At 36.5% G+C, this 21,019-nt stretch overlaps 1 protein-coding gene across 1 annotated transcript in view; it reads left to right on the top strand.

Annotated features, from left to right (window-relative positions):
• The window catches only part of LOC133531144 (probable ATP-dependent RNA helicase DHX35), an 87,977-nt gene that overhangs the window by 12,255 nt on the left and 54,703 nt on the right, over positions 1 to 21,019 (top strand). The window contains exons 3-4 of the mRNA XM_061869271.1: positions 19,378 to 19,451; positions 19,856 to 19,946. Coding sequence (XP_061725255.1) covers positions 19,378 to 19,451; positions 19,856 to 19,946 — 165 coding nt within the window. The remainder of the gene's footprint in view (positions 1 to 19,377; positions 19,452 to 19,855; positions 19,947 to 21,019) is intronic.

A 21,019-nucleotide genomic window follows, 5' to 3' on the forward strand; every position in this document is an offset into this window, starting at 1 on the left:
TTGGTATAATTTCAGTTATCGATCTATTTTCGAAACGTCAACATTTTCGGGTTCTTTTCTAATAAAAATGGCGTCTAACAGTATGATTGCAAAACGAAGTAATTTTAGATTGTTGAAAGGTGTAGTAATAACTGAGTGGTTTGTTTTATGCGAGCCACGATTGTGTTTTTCCCATGTTCGAGTTCCTTAAAATAAGGATTATTTTAAGAAATCTATTTAAAGGAGTTGATATAGAGGTTGAAAGATTGTAAAGCTTTCTACGCGGAGGAAAAACAAATGCTTTATTGAAGTAGCAGTAAACTATTAGGTCATTACCTATGAAATTGGCGTTTTGTATGGAGAACTTCAACGAAATTCGATTTTTCATACAATGAATTTTGCGGATTATTTGTGATGGCATTTTCAAACCACACAAATTTTTGCCAGTAATCTGAGACATTTTAAAGGCATATTTTCTATTTCATTTTTTTTTTAATCTGTCCCGTCAGATAAATATAAGTCATTTAAATACTCGAGCCGGCAGCACATGAAAAGAGCTGTTTTCAGGGCGGTATTCTGAATACATAAAACAATAAAAGTAGCAAATAATTGTATGTAAAATCGTTGTTATGTAGTGGACTAATGAAATTAAAAAATACTTCGAAGTTACTATTAAAATAAATAAACTATGACATGACTAATACTTATGAACAAAAACGCCAATTTTATAGGTAATGACCCAATACTAGTGGCTCTGAGCTGTATACCTCGAGAAATCAAATTCGCCATATTGGCCATAATGAAGAATATTATAAAACCGAATAGGCAAAAAAAGTTCCATATAATTATCGAACCTGTTCACAGAATTTCATGATGCAAGCGAGATGCACTGCGTTTGAGATGACGCAGTCACCAGCGTTTAAGGCCGCGTAAAATGGTGAGGCCACCATGAGTTTACGCGTCCAACAAAGCAAAGCGTTTCCGTTTCAGCAAAGAGAATTTGAAATAGAGGTGGATTGTCAAAGAAAACTTTGTAGTCACAGTAAATTTACTGCCATTTTTCGACACATGATTAAAACTTTTAGAACGCCATTTGACTTTGATCCTTATTTGTTCACTGATATGTGTTAAATTTGCTAAATATCAAAAAGTGGCGCCATCCAATAGATCAAAGGCCAAAGATATGGCGGCATCGTTTTGAGCGATGGCGCCAGAACCTTTGGGTTGTGCTCGTTAAGATGACGCCACTTTTTGATATTTAACAAATTTAACACATGTCAGTGAAAGAATAAGGATCAAAGTCAAATGGCGTTCTAAAAGTTTAAATCATGTGTCTAAAGATGGCAGTAAATTTACTGTGATAATCCACCTTGTTTCAGAAAAATACGAAAGCATATTGCCCAAGCTGAAACGGAAACGCTTTGTTCATACTTGTGCAATAAATAAATAAATTTCAACTTCCTTAGTACTCCATAATAGTTCTATTTGACCAACTTTACCACAGACAATGACAATTGGTCAGGTACCGTGACCGATGTGGCCTTAAGATAGTCACGTTGGGGCGTCTGGTTTTTATCTGCCCTTGACCGATTGATATTTTAGTGTTACAATAGAACAATTATCACTTTTCCTGAGGAAAAAAATCGTTATCTAATCTAACACTGTCGCTCTTACTTTCCCTCTCTCTTGAGAGAAGCTGATATCGATTTTTTATCGATAATGTTGGCAGAGCTCAACGAGCGTGGCGAGTAACGGTACTGATAAATCTGGTATTTGACGCTAGATGACGCGGTATGTGATTACGCAAATAATAAGCGGTTTGGTAATAAAACTGATGTATGGAGTGAGTAGGTGGGATAATCAACTTTTTAGCGTCACTCGTTGCCATGGTTACGATTAGTTGTCCAGGGGACAAAAGTTCATTGAAATACTGATTTTATGGTACAGTCAGCATCAAAAGTAGCGGATCAAACAACGCTTCAAAAGTATTTACCATTCTGTAACAGCTTAATAAACCGTGATGGTTCTATACGTAGAACACCTAAGACTGTAAAATATATACTTTTGAATGTGAATTTTAGAGAATAATCTATGTTTGGAAAAGTTATCCGGAATGTCAGATACTTTTGGCGCGTTGTTTCATCCGGTACTATTGATGCTGACTGTACTTAAATGTATCAAACTTGCGTTTTTGTGGTCGTTATAACCAATGTCCATAATGGGCCCCCTTTTTTTACTAATCATGTTAATAGAAAGGCATACAACGTCTCTTCAAACAAACTGTGCCACACTGCCACTGTTGTCCCTTGGACAACGGGACAGGATAACAAAACAAAAAAGTTGATTCACCCAGGTATGAAAATTCCGAAAAAAAAAAACAAATATTTTTTTCGGGAATTTTACCTAATTTCGTTTTTTTCTGTTTTTTTTTCCTGTTTTATTCAGAAAAATTCAATACGTCATACACAATGCCACTGATGAGTGATGACAGTGTCAAATATATAAAATGTCAGAAACTAACACATTAGACGTGCAACCGGTGCAACCTTAACCTTCCTTTTTAAATGTCCAATTAAATTCATATGGAAAAATACAAAGTTAAAAAAAATTGCTTTTATTTCGGCTTTAGGTATTTGTTTTTTTCGGAAGTATTCTAACTGAAATTTGCATTGTTTTTTTCGAAAAAAAAACTTGTTTTTTTTTCGGCTTTAGGTATTCGTTTCTTTCGGATGTATTGTAACTGAAATTTGCATTGTTTTTTTTCTAAAGAAACTTGAAGAAAACGAGTCGTTTGGAAATTTTCCCGTATTTTTCCGGGTTTTTTCTACGCTAGGAGTGAGCCTGAGCACTATGCTTAGGTCTTATTTCCCTATGGTACCCAGTACATTAGTTATTGCAATTAGTCCTTATCTGCAACAACCGACACCCACTTTTACGTTCCATTGTCATTTATCGCTTCATCCGGTTTCATACATTCAGATAAATCGGAGCAGCCGAGGTGCTCACAAATATCTGAACACGCTCTATCTAACCCAGTGGCGGGCAAAGTACGGCCCGCTGGCCAGCTCCGGCCCGCGGAAGGCTTTTATCCGACCCGCCGACGGTCCTATGAAATAATTATTATATGGGCATTGGCCCACGATAATCGCAAATCAAAATATAGTTCCGCTGCAATTCTGACCCTCCTCTTAGACATTCTGGCCCCCCATGAAAATAGTTTGCCCACCACTGATCTAACGCCTTGCAAATAGAGAACTGTTCAGATTTTTGTGAGCATCTATCGCTCCAATATATCTGATGGCGACTGTACGGTCAATAATCAAATATACGGACGACGAAGTGCCAAAAGGTCGTGTATACATACTTTTGGCACTTTGTCCGTATCGATATTTTCAGACGTGACTGTATAGGTACATATTCTGCGTATTGATATACGGGATTAAAACGGGACGGGAAAAAATACGGGACGCGATACTTAAATACGGTGACAATCCTGTCTATACTAAATTCTATCTTAGAGACAACATACAATCTGAGTACATTTGTATTTTATAATTTATTTATTTATATATATATGCGGGTTCAAATCCTGGCTCGTACCAATGAGTTTTTCAGAACTTATGTACGAAATATCATTTGATATTTACCACTAGCTTTTCGGTGAAGGAAAACATCGTGAGGAAACCTGCATACATCTGCGAAGAAATTCAAAGGTGTATGTGAAGTCCCCAATCCGCATTGGGCTAGCGTGGGGACTATAGCCCGAGCCCTCACGCACAAGAGAGGAGGCCTGTGCCCAGCAGTGGGACGTATATAGGCTGAATTATTATTATTATTATTATTTATATGTATGTATTTAGGATATAAAATCAAGTGTTATCTGCGACACCCGACACCCACTTTTACGTTCCATTGTCACTTATCGCTTCCTCTAGCTCTGGTTTCATTAGCATAACTGCTAGTACAAAATTAGGTTTCGCGGTTCGCCTAACCACTGATGGTTCATTCTTACGTTTAAAGTGCGGTTTCAGCCTGCGGTTTTCAAAAATTGTAGGGCTTTTTAGGGTTCCCTACCTCAAACAATGATATTATACACCGTGGGCCAATTAAACCCGACAGATTTTAACCATACATTCCTTAGGTCATAAGGAGTAAAAAAAAAATGAGTTTTGGCCAAATGATCCAAAAAATTTTTTATTGGGATTGTGCAGAAATCCCAAAAAAAATTTTTTTTGGAGCATTTGACCACGTTATTTATTTTTACACCTTGGTGAAAAAAAAAACAACGAAGGAGTAGTTTTCTTTATTTACAGATAAAAAATTGCGAGTTTACTTTTAAACTTTAATGTCTGTCAGTAGGTATGTCTAAACCAAGTCGCAAAGTGACAGCGTCACAGCTAAAACGGCGTTTTTCACTAAGTTATAAAAGAAACAAATTTTCTCAAAAATTTTCATATTCTCTAAAACAAGACCGATTTCAGGAAACTTTGTATGTCACTTTAGTCTGTAAATGCGGTCCAGAATACACCTTTAAAATCTGTCAGGTTTAATTGGCTCACAGTGTATAACTATAGATAGATTATAATCAAACACACGCATACCTACGAAGATATCTGTTATTTTGGATTAATTTTCGCATTCCATTCATCTTTGTCGTACTCGTTGTTAAACATGAGCGTGTCTCTTTCTCTTTCGGTGAGCGGGAACTGCTTAGCACGTGCACATCTCGTTTGTTAGCGGTCAGCAATCTGAAAGCTTTGCTAGGCTGGTGGAGAAGCTGGGGTGGTTAGAGTACCTACCTCGATTTCACGCAAAATAGGCACAATGGTTGTCGATTTGCTGAAAATGCCCAGAAGGACATTAATCTCTTGCCCAGGTGCGACTAAAGGCAACTTCTACAATTTGTCACAAGGTAAGCGCTTTAATTTTGGAACGGCGTATGTCTTGAGTTATAATAAATCATTGATCTCAAATGAAAAAAACCGGCCAAGTGCGAGTCGGACTCGCGCACCGAGGGTTCCATACAAACCTGTAGGTGTTGGTTGACTGGTAGAGAATGCCTTAAGGCATTAAGTCCGCCATTTGTACCTTCATGTATTGTGTAACTAACGGCTTTCGCAATTTTTCCTTTATCTGTGTTATAAGACGTTGCTTCGTACCAAATTTCAATATTCTGAGTTCACGGGAAGTACCCTGTAGGTTTTGATTCCCTTGCAAGTGTCGAAAATTTGCGGAAATTTGCGGCATGAACAGCTGTATCTTGTGGTTGCGTTGTCTTAGAAGTTAGATTTTTTCACAGCCAAGAGACAGTAGACCTGAGTATTTGATATAAATTCCAGCTTGATACCTCCACGCGTTCCTGAGAAAAAGGGTCTTGACAGACAGACAGACGGACGGACGGACAACAAAGTGATCCTTGTAAGCATGTTAGCAGAACAACGGACAACAACAACGGAACAACGGTTATTCTAACTTTTGCTACGATTGTCCCCTGGCTCACGGGACAATAACAAAGAGAATAGCAGATCCACTCATAATGGTACTGTTTTATATTTAGAGATAAAAAAATCCATTAGAATAAAATTATCGCCCACACACAGAGTTATCTGAATTGATATTTTTAGATATTACGTAATGCTGCTGTTATTTTGAGTGTCAGTGGATATATATGTCATTTGTGTTAAAAATTAGAGCTTTTATAGCCCAGAGTAAATTAATGCGATGTCTAATAAAAGTAATTATATCTGACAATCAACTCTTCACGCTTCATTTTTATGTATTATAGATGTTGTGTTTGGGGTTTTTAGAATTGTCTCGATGAGTATTAGTTACTTGTGGAAAGAAAAGTACAGTCAGCGATAAAAGCTTGTACCAAAAATGAAATTTTTGCCAAAAACTTATTTTTCAAAAGTGATTTTCAATAAAAAGACACGTATATATCGCTTGCATTCTTTCTAATGCTAAAAACGAACTATAGTTTTAATCTGAAAAACACCCCCGGAATGCGATTGCGGAGCGCCTATACAATCTATCCACCATATTATTATTATTAACGAGTGCCCGAACCGAATGTACCCTGGTGACCCTCTGGACTTAATAGCGTTTAGTGAGAACGCAGCCCAATGGGTAAAGAACCTAGATATAAATCTGTTAAACTGTAGAACGACTCATAATCATAATGCCATACGAATAAATAAAGTTTTAATCTCAAAAAATTGTATTTGTCACGGAAATTATTCTTCGCGGACGGAAGCCCTTCCAAAATGCTCTCCTTATGCTTTTATTTAAAATTGTTGGTATTAAAAACTGTACCGCTATTGTCGCCTGGACAACGGGACAGATTAACGCCATAACAAAGTTGATTCACCCAATTACAAATGTAATTCTGAGAATCACCCATCAGTGGGGGATTTACCTAATCGGTTATGATTGAGCATTGTCTATGAGCATTACCTTAAATGTAAATAGAATTTACAAAAGTAAATCCTTTATTAAAATGTCAATGCTGATAAGATATGATATTAAAAAGTCCCGATATAATCCCTTCGTCAGGTGTGCTATTTATCTATTCATTAATTGCTCTAGATGTCTATAGTGCTGTGAAACTAATTAGCATAATAAAATAAATAAATACGTAAAGTTAGCCCGAGGGCCACGGAACGCACAATCATCAAAAACATTTTCATATGTATATAAAATACAGCCAAGACCATAAGGCTCACACTGTTAAAAATATATCAGATCTCTTGTAGAGCCAAGCTTCTAACTCTACAAGCCCTAACGTCACAAACTCTACTCCTTAGTCGAAATATATGGCTGGCTAATATGGACATCAGGACGTACCCTAAAGGTTTTGATGATCAACAGTGAGTGAGTGAGTCAGTGACGAAATCGGTTTTTTTAGATATGAATAAAATCGAAAGTATGAGAGCTATGCCATTGAATTTATGCGTAATAAGTTCACTATTGACATTATATCCCGAGAATTTTGTTTATCTGGTATAACTCAAACCCAAGTTATGAGGGTACAAAACAACGGCGAAGCGCTTCGAAAAAAGGTAGGTAGTGCCCTTGCGCTTCGCTTTGCTCGTCTTGGCGGGGGCATTACCGTGCCCCTAGATGCGTTCAGTGGAGGTAAGGAGAACAATCTCTTCAAAATCTCCGGTGGCGCTAGGGTAGCACAAGGACATGACATGAACTTAGACGTTATTGACGGAGTGAAGTGCGATGTCAGTGATTTGTTTTTTTTTATCGAAGTCAAAAAGTTGTTCGCTATGGTGGCGCCAACTATTTAGGGTTTTTTGATGGACACTTCGCATACTCATAGATTGTTATATGTTGCTGCAAAAAATGGCAGAACGATTTGTACGGTAAAATATCGCTTGGGCGACCCTTCCGACGCGTCGGAAGCCTGTGTCGCTCGAAGTTACAAACCTCTAAAATATATGCCTATGTTATAAGTTTTATTTAGACGTACGATTTTCCTCGGTCAGTTCAGTATCAGTACGATGCAATAAGAATAAGCTAAACCGTTCAAGGTCCAAGGTGGGTCCGCACAAAAATTGCAGGCTCAGACCAACTGAGCCATGTTTTTTAGACAAAACTGGTTTTTTACTGTAGGAGCCGCGTTCGTATTTTAAAATATTGTTTTTTACTATTTTTACATACAAAGTGCATCTTGTTTAGGTACAATAATATGTTAGGTATTCGATTCAATTCTGCCGCTTGTCTGAAGTCTAGAAAATAGCAAGGCCAATTTTACGAGAGCTTATAAAAATATTAAGTGTTCGGTTGAATGACTTGGCAATATCAAACGAATAATAAATCTACCTAATCAGTAATCCGATTTTATTACCGATACCGAAACCGACGGTTCGATTTCGTAGTCGAAACTGAACGTTTTACCGAAACACGATTTTTATGCCCAATCCTGCCGAAACTTCAGCCGGACACTACCGAGTATACGGTTAGGACTATTATATGTATAATCTGTGCTACCGCGAACCACTTCGTCAAACTTCGTTCATTCCTTCGTATATTTGCATCTTTATCACTCTTGCATATTTGAGCCAATGATTTATTATAACTCAAGATAAGTTATGGGCGTAGGCCATTTTGAACCCAGACTGAAGAAATATATCTCTATTTACAAAATTCCAGTTGGTCGATAGTTTTGGGCCGTTATTTTATGCTATTAATGCTGATGGTACCTAACTCGGGGATGCCCCTTCCTTGTCCAAGATAACAAAATAAGTCCCTGTTTAATACCTATCATCCACATTATTGGCTGATTGCTGTTTAAATAAGCTTAGTGTAGACGAGGGACGCCCCTAAATATTTCAATGTGTAACGTTTCTTTACAAAACAAATACTTAACGCAGAAACGTGACTAAGTTGTCGGTTCCACGAATTCATAGTATTTGCTCTGTGGTCTTATGATGCTGTTTAACTGTTTAGTCATTTTACTGTCAACAACCTTTCGTTCTAAGTAATTGTAAAACAATATTTTATTAAGGTGACCGGTGGGCAATGAACCTTGTGATAGTTAATTATAAGCGATGTGTCCATAATTGGTAACTGTCAGATTTGAGTGTCCAGTCCACTACTGAGGCCGACAATTTTGTTTAACAAAGGTTCTAATTTTATAAGTTTCTCTGAACTTATGTTACCATTAAGCTTTAATTATACATTTCACCTATTACCTTTATCGTAATCGACTTGAATTAGGAACGGCAAAAGCGCAAAAACAAAAATGTGTAGATTATTTTGAGTGTCAGTAAGGTATTATACGTGTTAAAAATTTAAAACATATCAAGCTTTATGAGATGAATATTACATATTTTAATTAGCCCTCACTAGGTACATCAAGGTGGAAATATAATTATTTTTATCAAATTAATTTGCGCATATTTGTAGTATTTGGGTTAATCATGCAAAAAGAAATAAGAACGTCAATCGAATAAATGATATTTAACATTAAGTTTCTGATTCTGTATATATAAATAAATAGAGAAACTAAAAAAAAATACAAGAGAAACCTTTTGCATTTAACTTTCACAGTATGTCCATTTTTAACAAGCATTTATTTAACTTGCAAAGTAACTATGTATGTTTGTACGGGTCAAATCTTGCAAGATAAATTTGACCCACTTCCCGGTTTCCGATGAAGCTAAAAAATTGCATACATATGTAAGTCGAGCTGATCTGATGATGGAGACAAGAGGTAGGAACTCAGTGATAAAAAAACGCAATTGTGTTTGGAGTTTTTAGAGTTGTTAAACTGTGGAAAGAAAAGTACAGTCAGTCATAAAAGCTTGAACAAAAAATGAAATTTTTGCCAAAAACTTATTTTGCATAATATATCATACTTCTCAAAAGCGTACATTTTAAGGAAAACGCTATACGATTAAACATAAGGAAATAAGTTATAAAAACCATTAATAACGGACAAAGTAGTATATGCGAAAGAAACATTTTTCCGCCAGTTATTAATATACATTTTGTAAATTTTAATTATCGATTAAACAATGTATTATTTTTTTAAGTAAAATATCTACTTTTAAGTAAATTTAAATAAATTGTAATTATTATTTTCGATAATTACTCGTAACTATTATAAATGTCAAGTGATCTTATTCATTCATTCAATTATATATAAAACGTACTAATAATATAAATTATAACAAAATCTAAAAGGCTTGACTGATCTTCAAAAAAGTATGGAAGGGTGATAATATTATCCTCAGAAAAAAGCCATTAATCACACGAAATAGTTATTTTATTGTATGTTTATTGTATACCCACATGTTTTATGTGTTTCCCATATTCCTAAAAGAACAAATTAAAAGAGTTAAAGTTACACTGTCGCAAGTCTAAGAACTTATTCAAACAACTCGTCCCGCGCCCTTCCAGGTGCAAAGATGCCCATCACGCTTGTCGCGGTACCACGCGGAATCAGGATAGACAGCTTTTACATCAGGAATGACACGGAAAGAGGGTCAAATAACATAGGTTTTCCATTATTTACTGTTTATTATTAAATTGTAGAAACAGGACTTAATCGTGTATTAAGTTTTAAATTTACCTCCGACGTTTCGAGGACGGCGTTGTTGTTGTCGAGCGGCTAGATGTTGATGTCAACTTTAGCCAATCTTCTCCGAGACCACAGGGCCAACGCTGTCCACGAAACGTCGGAGGTAAATTTAAAATTTAACTCGTGATTATTTCTATAATTTAACAATGTGCAAAAATCGTGAAAGTTTAAATCAATGTATATTCTATTCTCAGAATATGTTCTGAGAATAGAATATACATTGCTTTGATATGTCACGTTGCTGTGAACGAGCACAATAGACTATCTTATCTTAAATATGAGTAATACATGAGTGATACCGTAAAATGAGCTTAACGTGACTCACGATATACAATCTCCATCAGATATATCGGAGCAGCCGAGGTGTCACAAATATCTGCCTCTATTGACAAAGCGCCATACACACTCGGGTAATTGATGTCAACAACTAACACCAAAATTCATTGAATAAATTTTAGTTGTTTATGATAATGTTAAAAATACTTGCATATCTTTTTCTGCCAACCATACTTTGCTATGTAAACTGCACGTTGATCCGATCTATACTTAAGATGTATGACATCAGCCCGTGACTTGAGTTTAATGAAGTCATTATTTTTTTGAGGACATTACTTAATATTTAAAACTCTTTATGTATATTGCTCTTTTATAAATACTTTTTTTTGTAACTTACAAGAGGAGTTCTCATTAAATTATTTGATATTTAAGAATAATTCCTTGTTGAGCAACTTTTCAAATCTCGAATTTTTGAAGCTATATTTCTGTCGCGCTGCGGTGGGCGGGAGTGCGTGCGTGCGATAAGGAGTTGTCTTTATCGCTTCTTACGTTCTTAAATATCAAATAATTTAATGAGAACTCCTCTTGTAAGTTACAAAAAAATAGCAAAAGTAGTCTGAACTGCAGTTGTGCAGTTCAGACTAAAATTCCCACGCAAAAAAACCCAAAAAACGAGGTTACGCTCTCGACTGTTTCCTCCATCAAAACGTAACCAATCATTATAAAAAAACTGCAAAAGGAAGAAATAATCTATGCCGCTGTTTTGATTTTTTGGATATTTGATGTCATATTTGTATCTTCTTCTCCGTCGTTCCCTCATGCCTGAGGATCGTGACCAACAACTATGTCCCTCCATATAACGCGATCAAGGGCTATGTGAGCTGCCCTCTGCATGGAACCACATGCTTGTCTTATGGAATCCGACCATCTTGCAGGGGCTCTTCCTCTAGCGCGCTTGATAGCGGCACAGATGTTGATGATATTGATCTTATTTGAAAAAAACATTGCTCTAGGTTAAAAATCCAGGGAGGAAACAGCCGAGAGCGTTCGAATAGAACAATCGCAACTAGGAATTCCTCTTAATTAAAAAGTTTGTATAAAAACGATATATGTATATGTGTGCGGGCGTTAGGCGGTTATCACACTGGCGTCGCATCCGATTGTGATAAATTCATAGTGTTTTAATAATAAAATGCCGAGCCGTCCTTTTGTTCTGGTATTTTAATAACATCTTCTATATATTTTTAAAACTTTACTAGAACTGTGTTTACACTATTGTCATGTTCTAGGTACAGATACAGTCATTTACTATAATATCTTACAAAACTGCGGAAAAGTATTTGAAACCCTTTGATGGGTCCATAAAATAAGATGCTTTTTAAAAGATTTTCCAAAACCCTTTTTATCATACAACATTGTAAAAATGTATTACGATAATTATAAACAAAAGGTTGCTTTATTGATACTGCACTTTCGTACAGTCAGCGTCAAATACTTTATAGCAGTCAAAGTGACCAAATAGTTCGGTACACCATACTAAATATATGGTGTACCGAACTATTTGACTACTTTGGTTGCTACAAAGTATTTGACGCTGACTGTACATCCATGTTATTTTTTGAATTGGCCTATAATATTATCTTAAAAGAAAATTAGTTAATTTAAGTACATAAGACACATCAAAGGTCAGTTAAAGTTAGTCCGACCGCAACCAGGTTATTACCGAAACCGGAACCGAAGGTTTCGTTTACGCTCTATAACATTTTAAACTGTCGCGTTTCGTACACATATTTTGGGGTATATAATGGGCGATATAATTTCATTCTTGTTACCTTATCTGACGTTTCAGCTATGCTGCACCAGTAGTGTCTCAGTAAAATAAAAATAAAGAAATTAAATTTCGTTAGACCTAATCACTAAATACGGTTTTGCTGTAGTTTCGGCCGAAACTGCACCTTTGGCTGAAACATGATTTTTAAACCGAAAGTTACCGAAACCGAAACTGCGATCGGACATTTACGAAAACACAGTTTTGGTGCGCCGAAAAGTTCGGAAGTTTTTCGCCGCCCCCGGTATGTCCTCTAAACTCTTTAATAATAATTTAGAAAAAAGGTTTTTCGCCGAAGCCGATTCGGCTAAAACATGATTTTTATATCGAAACTTGTCGAAATCGAAAGTTCGGCCGGACACTAGTTAAATTAACGTGTTGTTGTTACGTACCTACGTGAGTAGTGAGTCGAGAACGCTAGTTATATGACTGATTTTGGCGTAGATTATATGAGAATTATGTTGAAAAGCAGTTAAAAAGCTTGAGAAATAATGTAGAAGAATAGCTAGGAAATATACCTTCAGTGCCGGAGATATGTGGCGGATTTATGTCTATCGTTCGTGTCATTCACGATGACGCAGATATTTCTCAAATCTAACCTTTATTAATATGGTTTAAGAACTTTATTCCCATTAAGAATTACAAGAATTATAGACAATACCAGTAAAAGCACGCGTCGTCGTTAATGACAAGATCTATAGATCTGTACCCCTAAGTGTAAATGTACCTATTCGCTAGCGAAACGTGACGTACGCGTGTGCGTTAAGTCTCATTTTGTATGGGATTTTGAGTTTCCATAACGTCCCGCTTGGCGCGCTGTTTCTAAATCCCATACAAAATGAGATGTGTGTTGAGATTTGAGATACGCATTTGTGCCCATTATACATGCATTGTCAGTTTTATCTGCATGATACATCTTACAATTTGACTAGAAGTCTATCCTTGAATACATTGAAATGTTCGTTTTACGTGTGACTGATATTTTGCTAGGCATTTTTCATAAATCCACATTCAAAAATCAGTATTTAAACTTTTCAAATCGATCTCAACGAGAAAAAACTTTCGAGGGCTGGGAGTTCAAACCCTATAAATTAAAACATTTTTTTCATTCAAATTAGAACTCCACGTATGTCACATAGTTCCAATTTCAAAAACCCTTTTGTTCGAGTTATCGGGTTTGACCACCTGGGTGGGTGATATTCAATTATGTTAAGTTAAAATACTAAAGTATATATGTCCAGAAAGATTATATTAGAGATATATGTATACTATAATAATATACTTTTTAAGATGTTAAAATAGCTAGAAAATGAATGAATGGTTGTGTTTGGTAAGTTCCAAAAATGAAGTTTTTGAATAATTTGTCAGTTTTTTTTAAATGTCTTCAAATTGTGTTTATGTTTTTATGTAATAAAGAGAAATATTATTAAATATATCTTCAAATTTTAGGACACTAATTTATGTAATGTTAATTGTACAAGTCATATCTGCTGATAGTTTTTTTAATAAACTGTACTATTTTTTTTTAATAAACAAATGTTACCCAAAAAAATGTTTGAATATAAATGTTTATTAACTGTTAAATGAATAAATGAGTTATAAAATAATTTCAAATCTTTTGTCAATTTATAATTATATCAAATTATATCTCATCGTCGTTATAAAGTATTGAGACTTATTACTTTTAATTTAGTTTGTATGTCATAGTTAATTATTTTAATGTTACTCTGTGATTCAATTGATGTTTTCATGCGATTTAAATTTATAAATTGTGTTGATTTATAAAATTAAATGTGTCTGATGCTTCAAACTTGTTGTTTTATTAATTTTATAAATAATACTCTTTATTGGCATACCTCACTAAAAATGTACAGGAAAAGAAACAATTGATTCAATGTAGAAGCAGACAACAGGCGGTCTTTTCGCTAAACAGCGATCTCTTCCAGACAACCTTTGGTTAGCGGAAACAGAAGCTAATCGGAAAAGTAGGTGTTGCGTTTAAAACGTTATGAAGGCTACATACATTCACATACACAATTACATCTATTACTACACTAAATCACTACTACTTCACTGGCTCAGTGACCCAAACAGGATCTTGGCCTCTGACACAAGAGAGCGCCACTCTGCCCTATCCTGCGCCACTTCACGCCAGTTGGGTATTCCGAGGGCGAACAGGTCTTTTAGGACTTCGTCACTCCAGCGGTATCTGGGACGTTTTCAAGCCGGGTGCCCCACATACACTCTTCTCACAGCACGATCCTCTCCCATCCTCTCTAGGTGACCGAGCCAGCGGAGACGTTTGGCTTTAATTACATCTATTAGATCTACCTATTTATTTTATATTGCCGGTTTTCTGTCCAAAGAACCTAGAGTAAACAGTGATGGTCTTATAATTACAACAATTATGTCTATTTGGCGCAATTAAATCAAGCAATTATCGCAATATTCTATGACAGATTTGGCTGAAAACTTTTCTGTTAGTTACCAAGGTTGCAAAGCCAAATTTCCATGCTACTATTTATTTATTTGAACTTTATTGTAAAACATACACAGATGACGTACAAATGGCTTCATTTTGAATCGGTCTGGCCTAATGGGTAGTGACCCAGCCAATGAAGCCGATGGTCCCGGGTTCGAATCCCGGTAAGGGCATTTATTTGTGTTAAGAACACAGATTCCTGAGTCATGGTTGTTTTCTATGCATGTAAGTATGTATTTTTGTACATACGTATGTATATAGTCGCCTAGTAGGTACCCCTAGTACAGGCTTTGCTTAGTTTGGGATAAGTCGATCTGTGGAAAATTGTCCCCAAAATATGTATTTAAGTTCTAATGCCAATTTTTACAAGTCAGCCGTTTGATCATCCTTTTGACTGGAGGTGACACCTTGTATCTCGGGCATTTTATAAGCTTTTTCCTACTCCTCTACTGTTATCTGTCATTTATGCATTCATTATCACGAATATAAGAACATACATAAAAGGTTTCAAGAAAAGTCTATATTGTCTATTCCTCATAACAGCACTTGTGCTTTTAATCGCTATAACGTTACTGCGATCTAACAAATCAAAACGAATACAGTTATAAACTAAGTGCATCAGAACAAAAAAAAAACTAAGTGCATTGCTGCCAACTTACAAAATATTCATTTGGTTGCATAGTAAAAACAATTACTTCATAAGTCAGAAACACGCATGTGCCACCCGTAATATAGCAACACCCATTGACTACGAAGACCGCTTAGCGTTGCTTGATAGTCTCCGTAGGCTACGGTGGCCAAAATCGAGAAAAAACTGTCCAAAATTTTAATTTAGCAAGTAGCAAGTACCAGGGCCTAATGTGTTACGAGAAGGTGTCGCCGACCGGCCGGCCGCGGCTCGTAGCGTATTCCTTTACAACGTTCGCCTACGCCTTCGGCTCCGGCTCACATTGTAACTCACGCCACTCGCCTTTTTTGACCCTTCTTATACAACTGTTGCATAAAATAATTACGAGTACTATTGCTTAACTTGCAATATCTGTATGTATGTTCGGGTCAAATCTTGCAAGCTGAATTAGACCCACTTCCCATTTTTAGATTGAGCTGAACTTCACATACTCGTACATATAAGTTAGGTGACAATGCAATATGATGGTACTATTGAGCTGAACTGATGATGGACACAGGAGGTGGCCATAGGAACTCTGTGATAAAACGATGCAATATCATTGTATTGTGGATTTGTTAGAATAGGGTTGTTTCCATCTACAAACCTTAGGGCAGAATTGTATCCCAATAAATTATTTTGGATTATTAGAACATGTTAAACTACTTTTAGGGGACCTGTAATGACCATATTTTTGTAAATATTGATTTTAAAATATCATTTAGCACACGTCACGTGACCAAACTCGGAACGTCTTTGAAGATTCTGATGACGTCACAACTCTCGGATTGACACTGTTGACAGTTAGGCGATAAACAACAAATGTCAGTTGACAGCTCGTATCTTCTACGTGTGTATGTAGTTATGTGTCAAACCTTAAACTGTGACGTCACACAATTTTTAAAGAGCGTTTTGGGAGCGAAAGCATCCGTCAAAATATATTTTGTTAATTTAACATATTTAAAGCCGTTTTTAGTATAAAAGTCGAATTTTAGGGCAACTTTTAGTTAATATAGAACGTAATACAAGCGTTTCAAAAAATTTGAAATAACCCGATTGCCTCGACGAGTATTAGTTGCCTGTTGAAAGAAAAGTACAGTCATGATTTTTTGACAAAAAAATATTGTGCAGTTTATTGTGTGAGACTACCTATCTATATGGTATCTATTTATGTTAAGTGTTACCTATGTGAAGTGTTTATTAGTGTGCGCATGTTTGATTCGAGTGGTTCTCGACGCTATATACTTAATATCTCATAATTCTCATTTAAGTTGATAAACTTATCATTTTACGATAAACGATATCACAAGTACCTATTCTGAATAACTGCACTTATAAATGTTTCGTTTACCCTGCACATAATTTCTCTAAAGGAAACAACCTCGGTCAGCCAACGCGTCCTGCTGAAGCTCCTTTTTCGCTCCTGGTTTAGTAGAAATCAGCAATTTTCATTTTTTCAAAAAAGCAAGATTTTTAGATGTTGTCTATTTCATGACCATTAAGTTTAAGTCCCCCAGTCGTGCTTGTCTATGGTAAAAAATGTTGTTTTTTTTTTGTAACTTTGAAATTAATATCTTTGCGCACTTGGTTCTCACCGTTTTTTTTGCTGTATCAGGCAGGGCTATAACCGCGAAAATCGAAGCTCGTCAATTGCGGGCATTTTTCTCTGCCACTCTAATCACGTCTTAGTGAGAGTAAAAGAGAAAGATCTCCGCAATTTGCGAATTTTGGTTTTCGCGGTAGGCCCCCAGGCATCAAACCCGCGACGTCTTAAAAGTCGAACGCTCGAACCACTCGACCATGACGCCCACGATGACAGTTATTACGCAACTATAACCGCCATGGGAAATAAACACAATATCATCGCCCACACTGACACATTCACCGCTGAGCTACGGCTGTAGCGATAGCGCTACGTTGTGGACGATTAACATTAGTTTCCCGGTATGTAGCGAAAATGCTTCGTAGAGGCAAAACAATGCACATGTGTGTAAACTTTAGGACTATTTTTAGTTCATTTACTCTAGACATATTTGTAAAAGGCTGTTTGTTTTCTAAATAAATTAAAAAAAAAAAAAAAACGACAACGTGTCGTGATTAGCGCTGAATGAGTTTAGACGATAGGGGACGATCGCTTCTCCATACTAACGTAGTCATGGAGGCTAATTTGATAAAGTATATTGGCCTGTAATTAGTTTTTTTTAATACTACGTCGGTGGCAAACAAGCATACGGCCCGCCTGATGGTAAGCAGTCTTTGTAGCCTATGTACGCCTGCAACTCCAGAGGACCGCTCACATGCACGTTGCCAACCCTAATACTCCGCACCCTCGAATACCGCGAATTTAAGTTTTTCATACAAAACTTGTTTTCACTCTTAAGTCCTCGATTTCGTTTGTTTTATACGCGGGAACTATATAAACTTATTACAGGCATAGATATACCTCGTGTCATTGTATATGCAAAGTTTCATTACAATCCAACGCGTCATGCGCGCCTGTCAATTTTACATGAAATGTTTTTGGTGGCATCAATAATTCAGCATGGGAAAATTGACACGCGACACTATTAAATTTTTACATGACATATTGACAGCTGACATGCTTGAAAATATGGAAATTATATGCTTTACATTGCATGTCGTAGTAACGAAATTAATGGGTTGTAGTATTCGTGGCCTCGGAAGGAAAATTGTTGGATTTTATTGGAAATATATGGTTTTAATTCGAAATCTGTCGATGGTTATCATGATATCTAGAGTTAGAACAAGCTAATTGGCAGCCATTTTGATAGCACAGATGCGTCACGTCACGTCACGAGTCGACGTGCGAGTGTTATTTTAAACGTCACACTTCTATGTAAATAGGACTTTTGAAATAACACTTGCACAGTGCTATCAAAACCGCTGCCAAAATAGCTTGGTCTAACTTATCATTATCAATATTCAAGAACTATGCTCTTGTCGTTAGACTAATCGCCACCCTCCTCTTCGCTGGGCCAGCCTTTTAAGTTCCTCGTACGACACGACAGAAACTTTATCTTTTATTTGGCTGAGATATGTGAGCCTGGGCCTTCCTCTGCGTCTTTTCCCCTCAATCTTGCCCTCCAAGATGTTTAAAAAGAATCTGTCGTGCCGAATCTGGTGGCCAACCATCTTGCTCCTTCTGTTAGCTACTGTGTCTATCAAGTATCTCTTCTCTCCTGCCATGCTCAGTACCTCTTCGTTCGTCTTCCTTTCTGTCCAGATAATCCTTAGCATCCTCGGCCAACACCACATTTCAAAGACCTCCAATCGCCTGCTGTCCCGTTGTGTCAGTGTCCACGTCTCACACGCATATAAAGCATTGGTCTAACTATAAATCCTTAAAACTTGATACACGATTTAAGTCATAAAAGAGGTACAGTAAGCTGCAAACAAGGTTCTATACAGGGGGGTCAGTTATCTCTGCAGCATATTGTACTTTCTGGCTAGTTTAAGTGTTAAATTCTAGATAGTTAATAGAGTCAGACCAAGATAAGTTGGCAGCGATTTTGACAGCCAAGTGTTATTTACGTCAAACTTCTATGGACTCATGATGCACTAGCACAGGCTGGGCTATCAAAATCACTTGGCTTGGTCTGACTCTAAGTAAAAGAGGTGTCAATGACATATATGTCTACAAATGTGTTTACCGAAGTTCTGTCCTGAGAAACCTTCGTACCAAATTCACAACATTGACAGATTTCCCCGCCAGACACATCTGACAGATCGATCTGAATGATATTCTGTACCTGTATCGTATCCCAAGCTTTTGATAAGAAATGTGTCGATATGTCAAAACTACCTAACACATCAGTCATCATTTGGTGAGGCACATTGGAGTAACATCGAATGCGTGATAATAATGCGTAACATCGTTGCACAATGTACTAGAGTCCATCTACCTAAACCAACTCTGCGCCGACTTTGACATACATGACAATCCATTATAAAGTTCATATTTTCATAGTATTATGACGTATAGTTTATTTTACTTATTAGGTATTTTATATTATTTTTTGAATATGTTACAGTACCTCCACGAGATCGGACATAAAGTGTGCGTGACACAACCACGGGTAGCGGCAGCAGCGTCACTTGCAGCCAGGTACAGAATGCCTACTGTGAAAACCGAAATTCGCAAATTGCGGGGATCTTACTCTTTTACTCCAATGAAGGCGTAATTAAAGTGACAGAGAAAGATGCACGCAATTTGCGAACTTCGATTTTCGCGGTTATAGTCCCAAGTATATTGATAGTTGATACGTAACTTATCCGCTTCGCTATGTATGCTCCTTGGGCATTGGCCCATATTCTATTTGGAGTAATCTTATCTGAATTTTTCTTCTATTTATGAAAATATTTTGCCAACATAAAGATATTGGAGTTAATTTTGTATCATAGTTTGGACTTTTTTTAATAGGTTTTACGGTACAGATTTCATTGATAAAAATCGTAATTTTTGCAAATCATAATATTAGATACTCACTAACTGTAATATTTTATTTACAGGGTGGCAGAAGAAACAGGCGAGCCGCTAGGCGAATGCGTCGGCTACGCAGCCGGTATGACTAGTCTGCGTTCACCAAATACTGGCATTGTGGTAAGTTTGTTAGAAGTCATGCAAAGGCGTCCCTATTGTTTGCTATAAAGTGTTAAGTCATAATGTATTGTCGTTAGTCATAATTTGGTTTTTCTCAGAAACGTGTAACTTTTCAGGATTGGCATAAAACAAACCTAACCTAACCTATTTATAGGATAACCTTACGAAAATCCTGAAAAGTTAACGATTTCAGAATCATGACTAATGATAATCTGACTATCATTACATTTATGACTAAATAATTATGTTAAACAAAGGGATCCGCTTGCAAAAGCCGAGGCCGAAGGTAGAGCTTCATAGCTTTAGGCCCGGAGCGTCCTTGCCCAGTGTTAATCCTTGCGAGGCTTGCGACCTGCAGGAGAAAAGTCGATTCCTGACTCGAGCTAACCCTTTCGTATACGCTGCGTCCTTGTTTTTATATCGCATCGCTTGCATCACTTTTGTACGAAAATCGATTCGAATGAAAGATAGATTCGACCAGGATACCAGTTTTGACTTCAGGGTGTGAAGGAAACGGGAGTCAGTAAAAAAATAGCTAAGCGGATGTTCAAAATGATCTGCACTCTCTTATTCTCTTAAGAATACAACTGTGTACAGAAAATGTCACAATTATGTTCTTGTGAAAAATTTTCAACGGATTAAGGTAAAAATGGTAGATTGTACAACAAGGGCATAAAGCGATCCATTTTTATCCGAGGCAATAGTCGAGCATAAAATGGACATTTATGCTTGACACTCTGCTTTTTACTTCGATTGCGAGGAAATTATACAAAAATATTCAATATTTTAGGTTATTTTGCCGTATTGGGGCGTGCGGGTTTGTACGAGTATGGCAGATGCAGGACTTTATGACTAAGTTAATAAGGGTCGTAATAGATGATTTTACTTTATGCTTTAGAGCATAATAAGCAATTTTAAGCCACGTACACGCGACTTTAATGTCAATTTTACCTTGACTGCTGCTGACTCTACAATTAGATACCTTAGTTTAATTTAGTGATGCTAAAAGCGTAACTTCTGATTTCCCACGACATCCAAAACTGCTAATAAATAGTAAATGTCCAGCTTTTTAT

The sequence above is a fragment of the Cydia pomonella genome, chromosome 24, assembly GCF_033807575.1.
Source record: "Cydia pomonella isolate Wapato2018A chromosome 24, ilCydPomo1, whole genome shotgun sequence".
Lineage (NCBI taxonomy): Eukaryota > Metazoa > Arthropoda > Insecta > Lepidoptera > Tortricidae > Cydia > Cydia pomonella.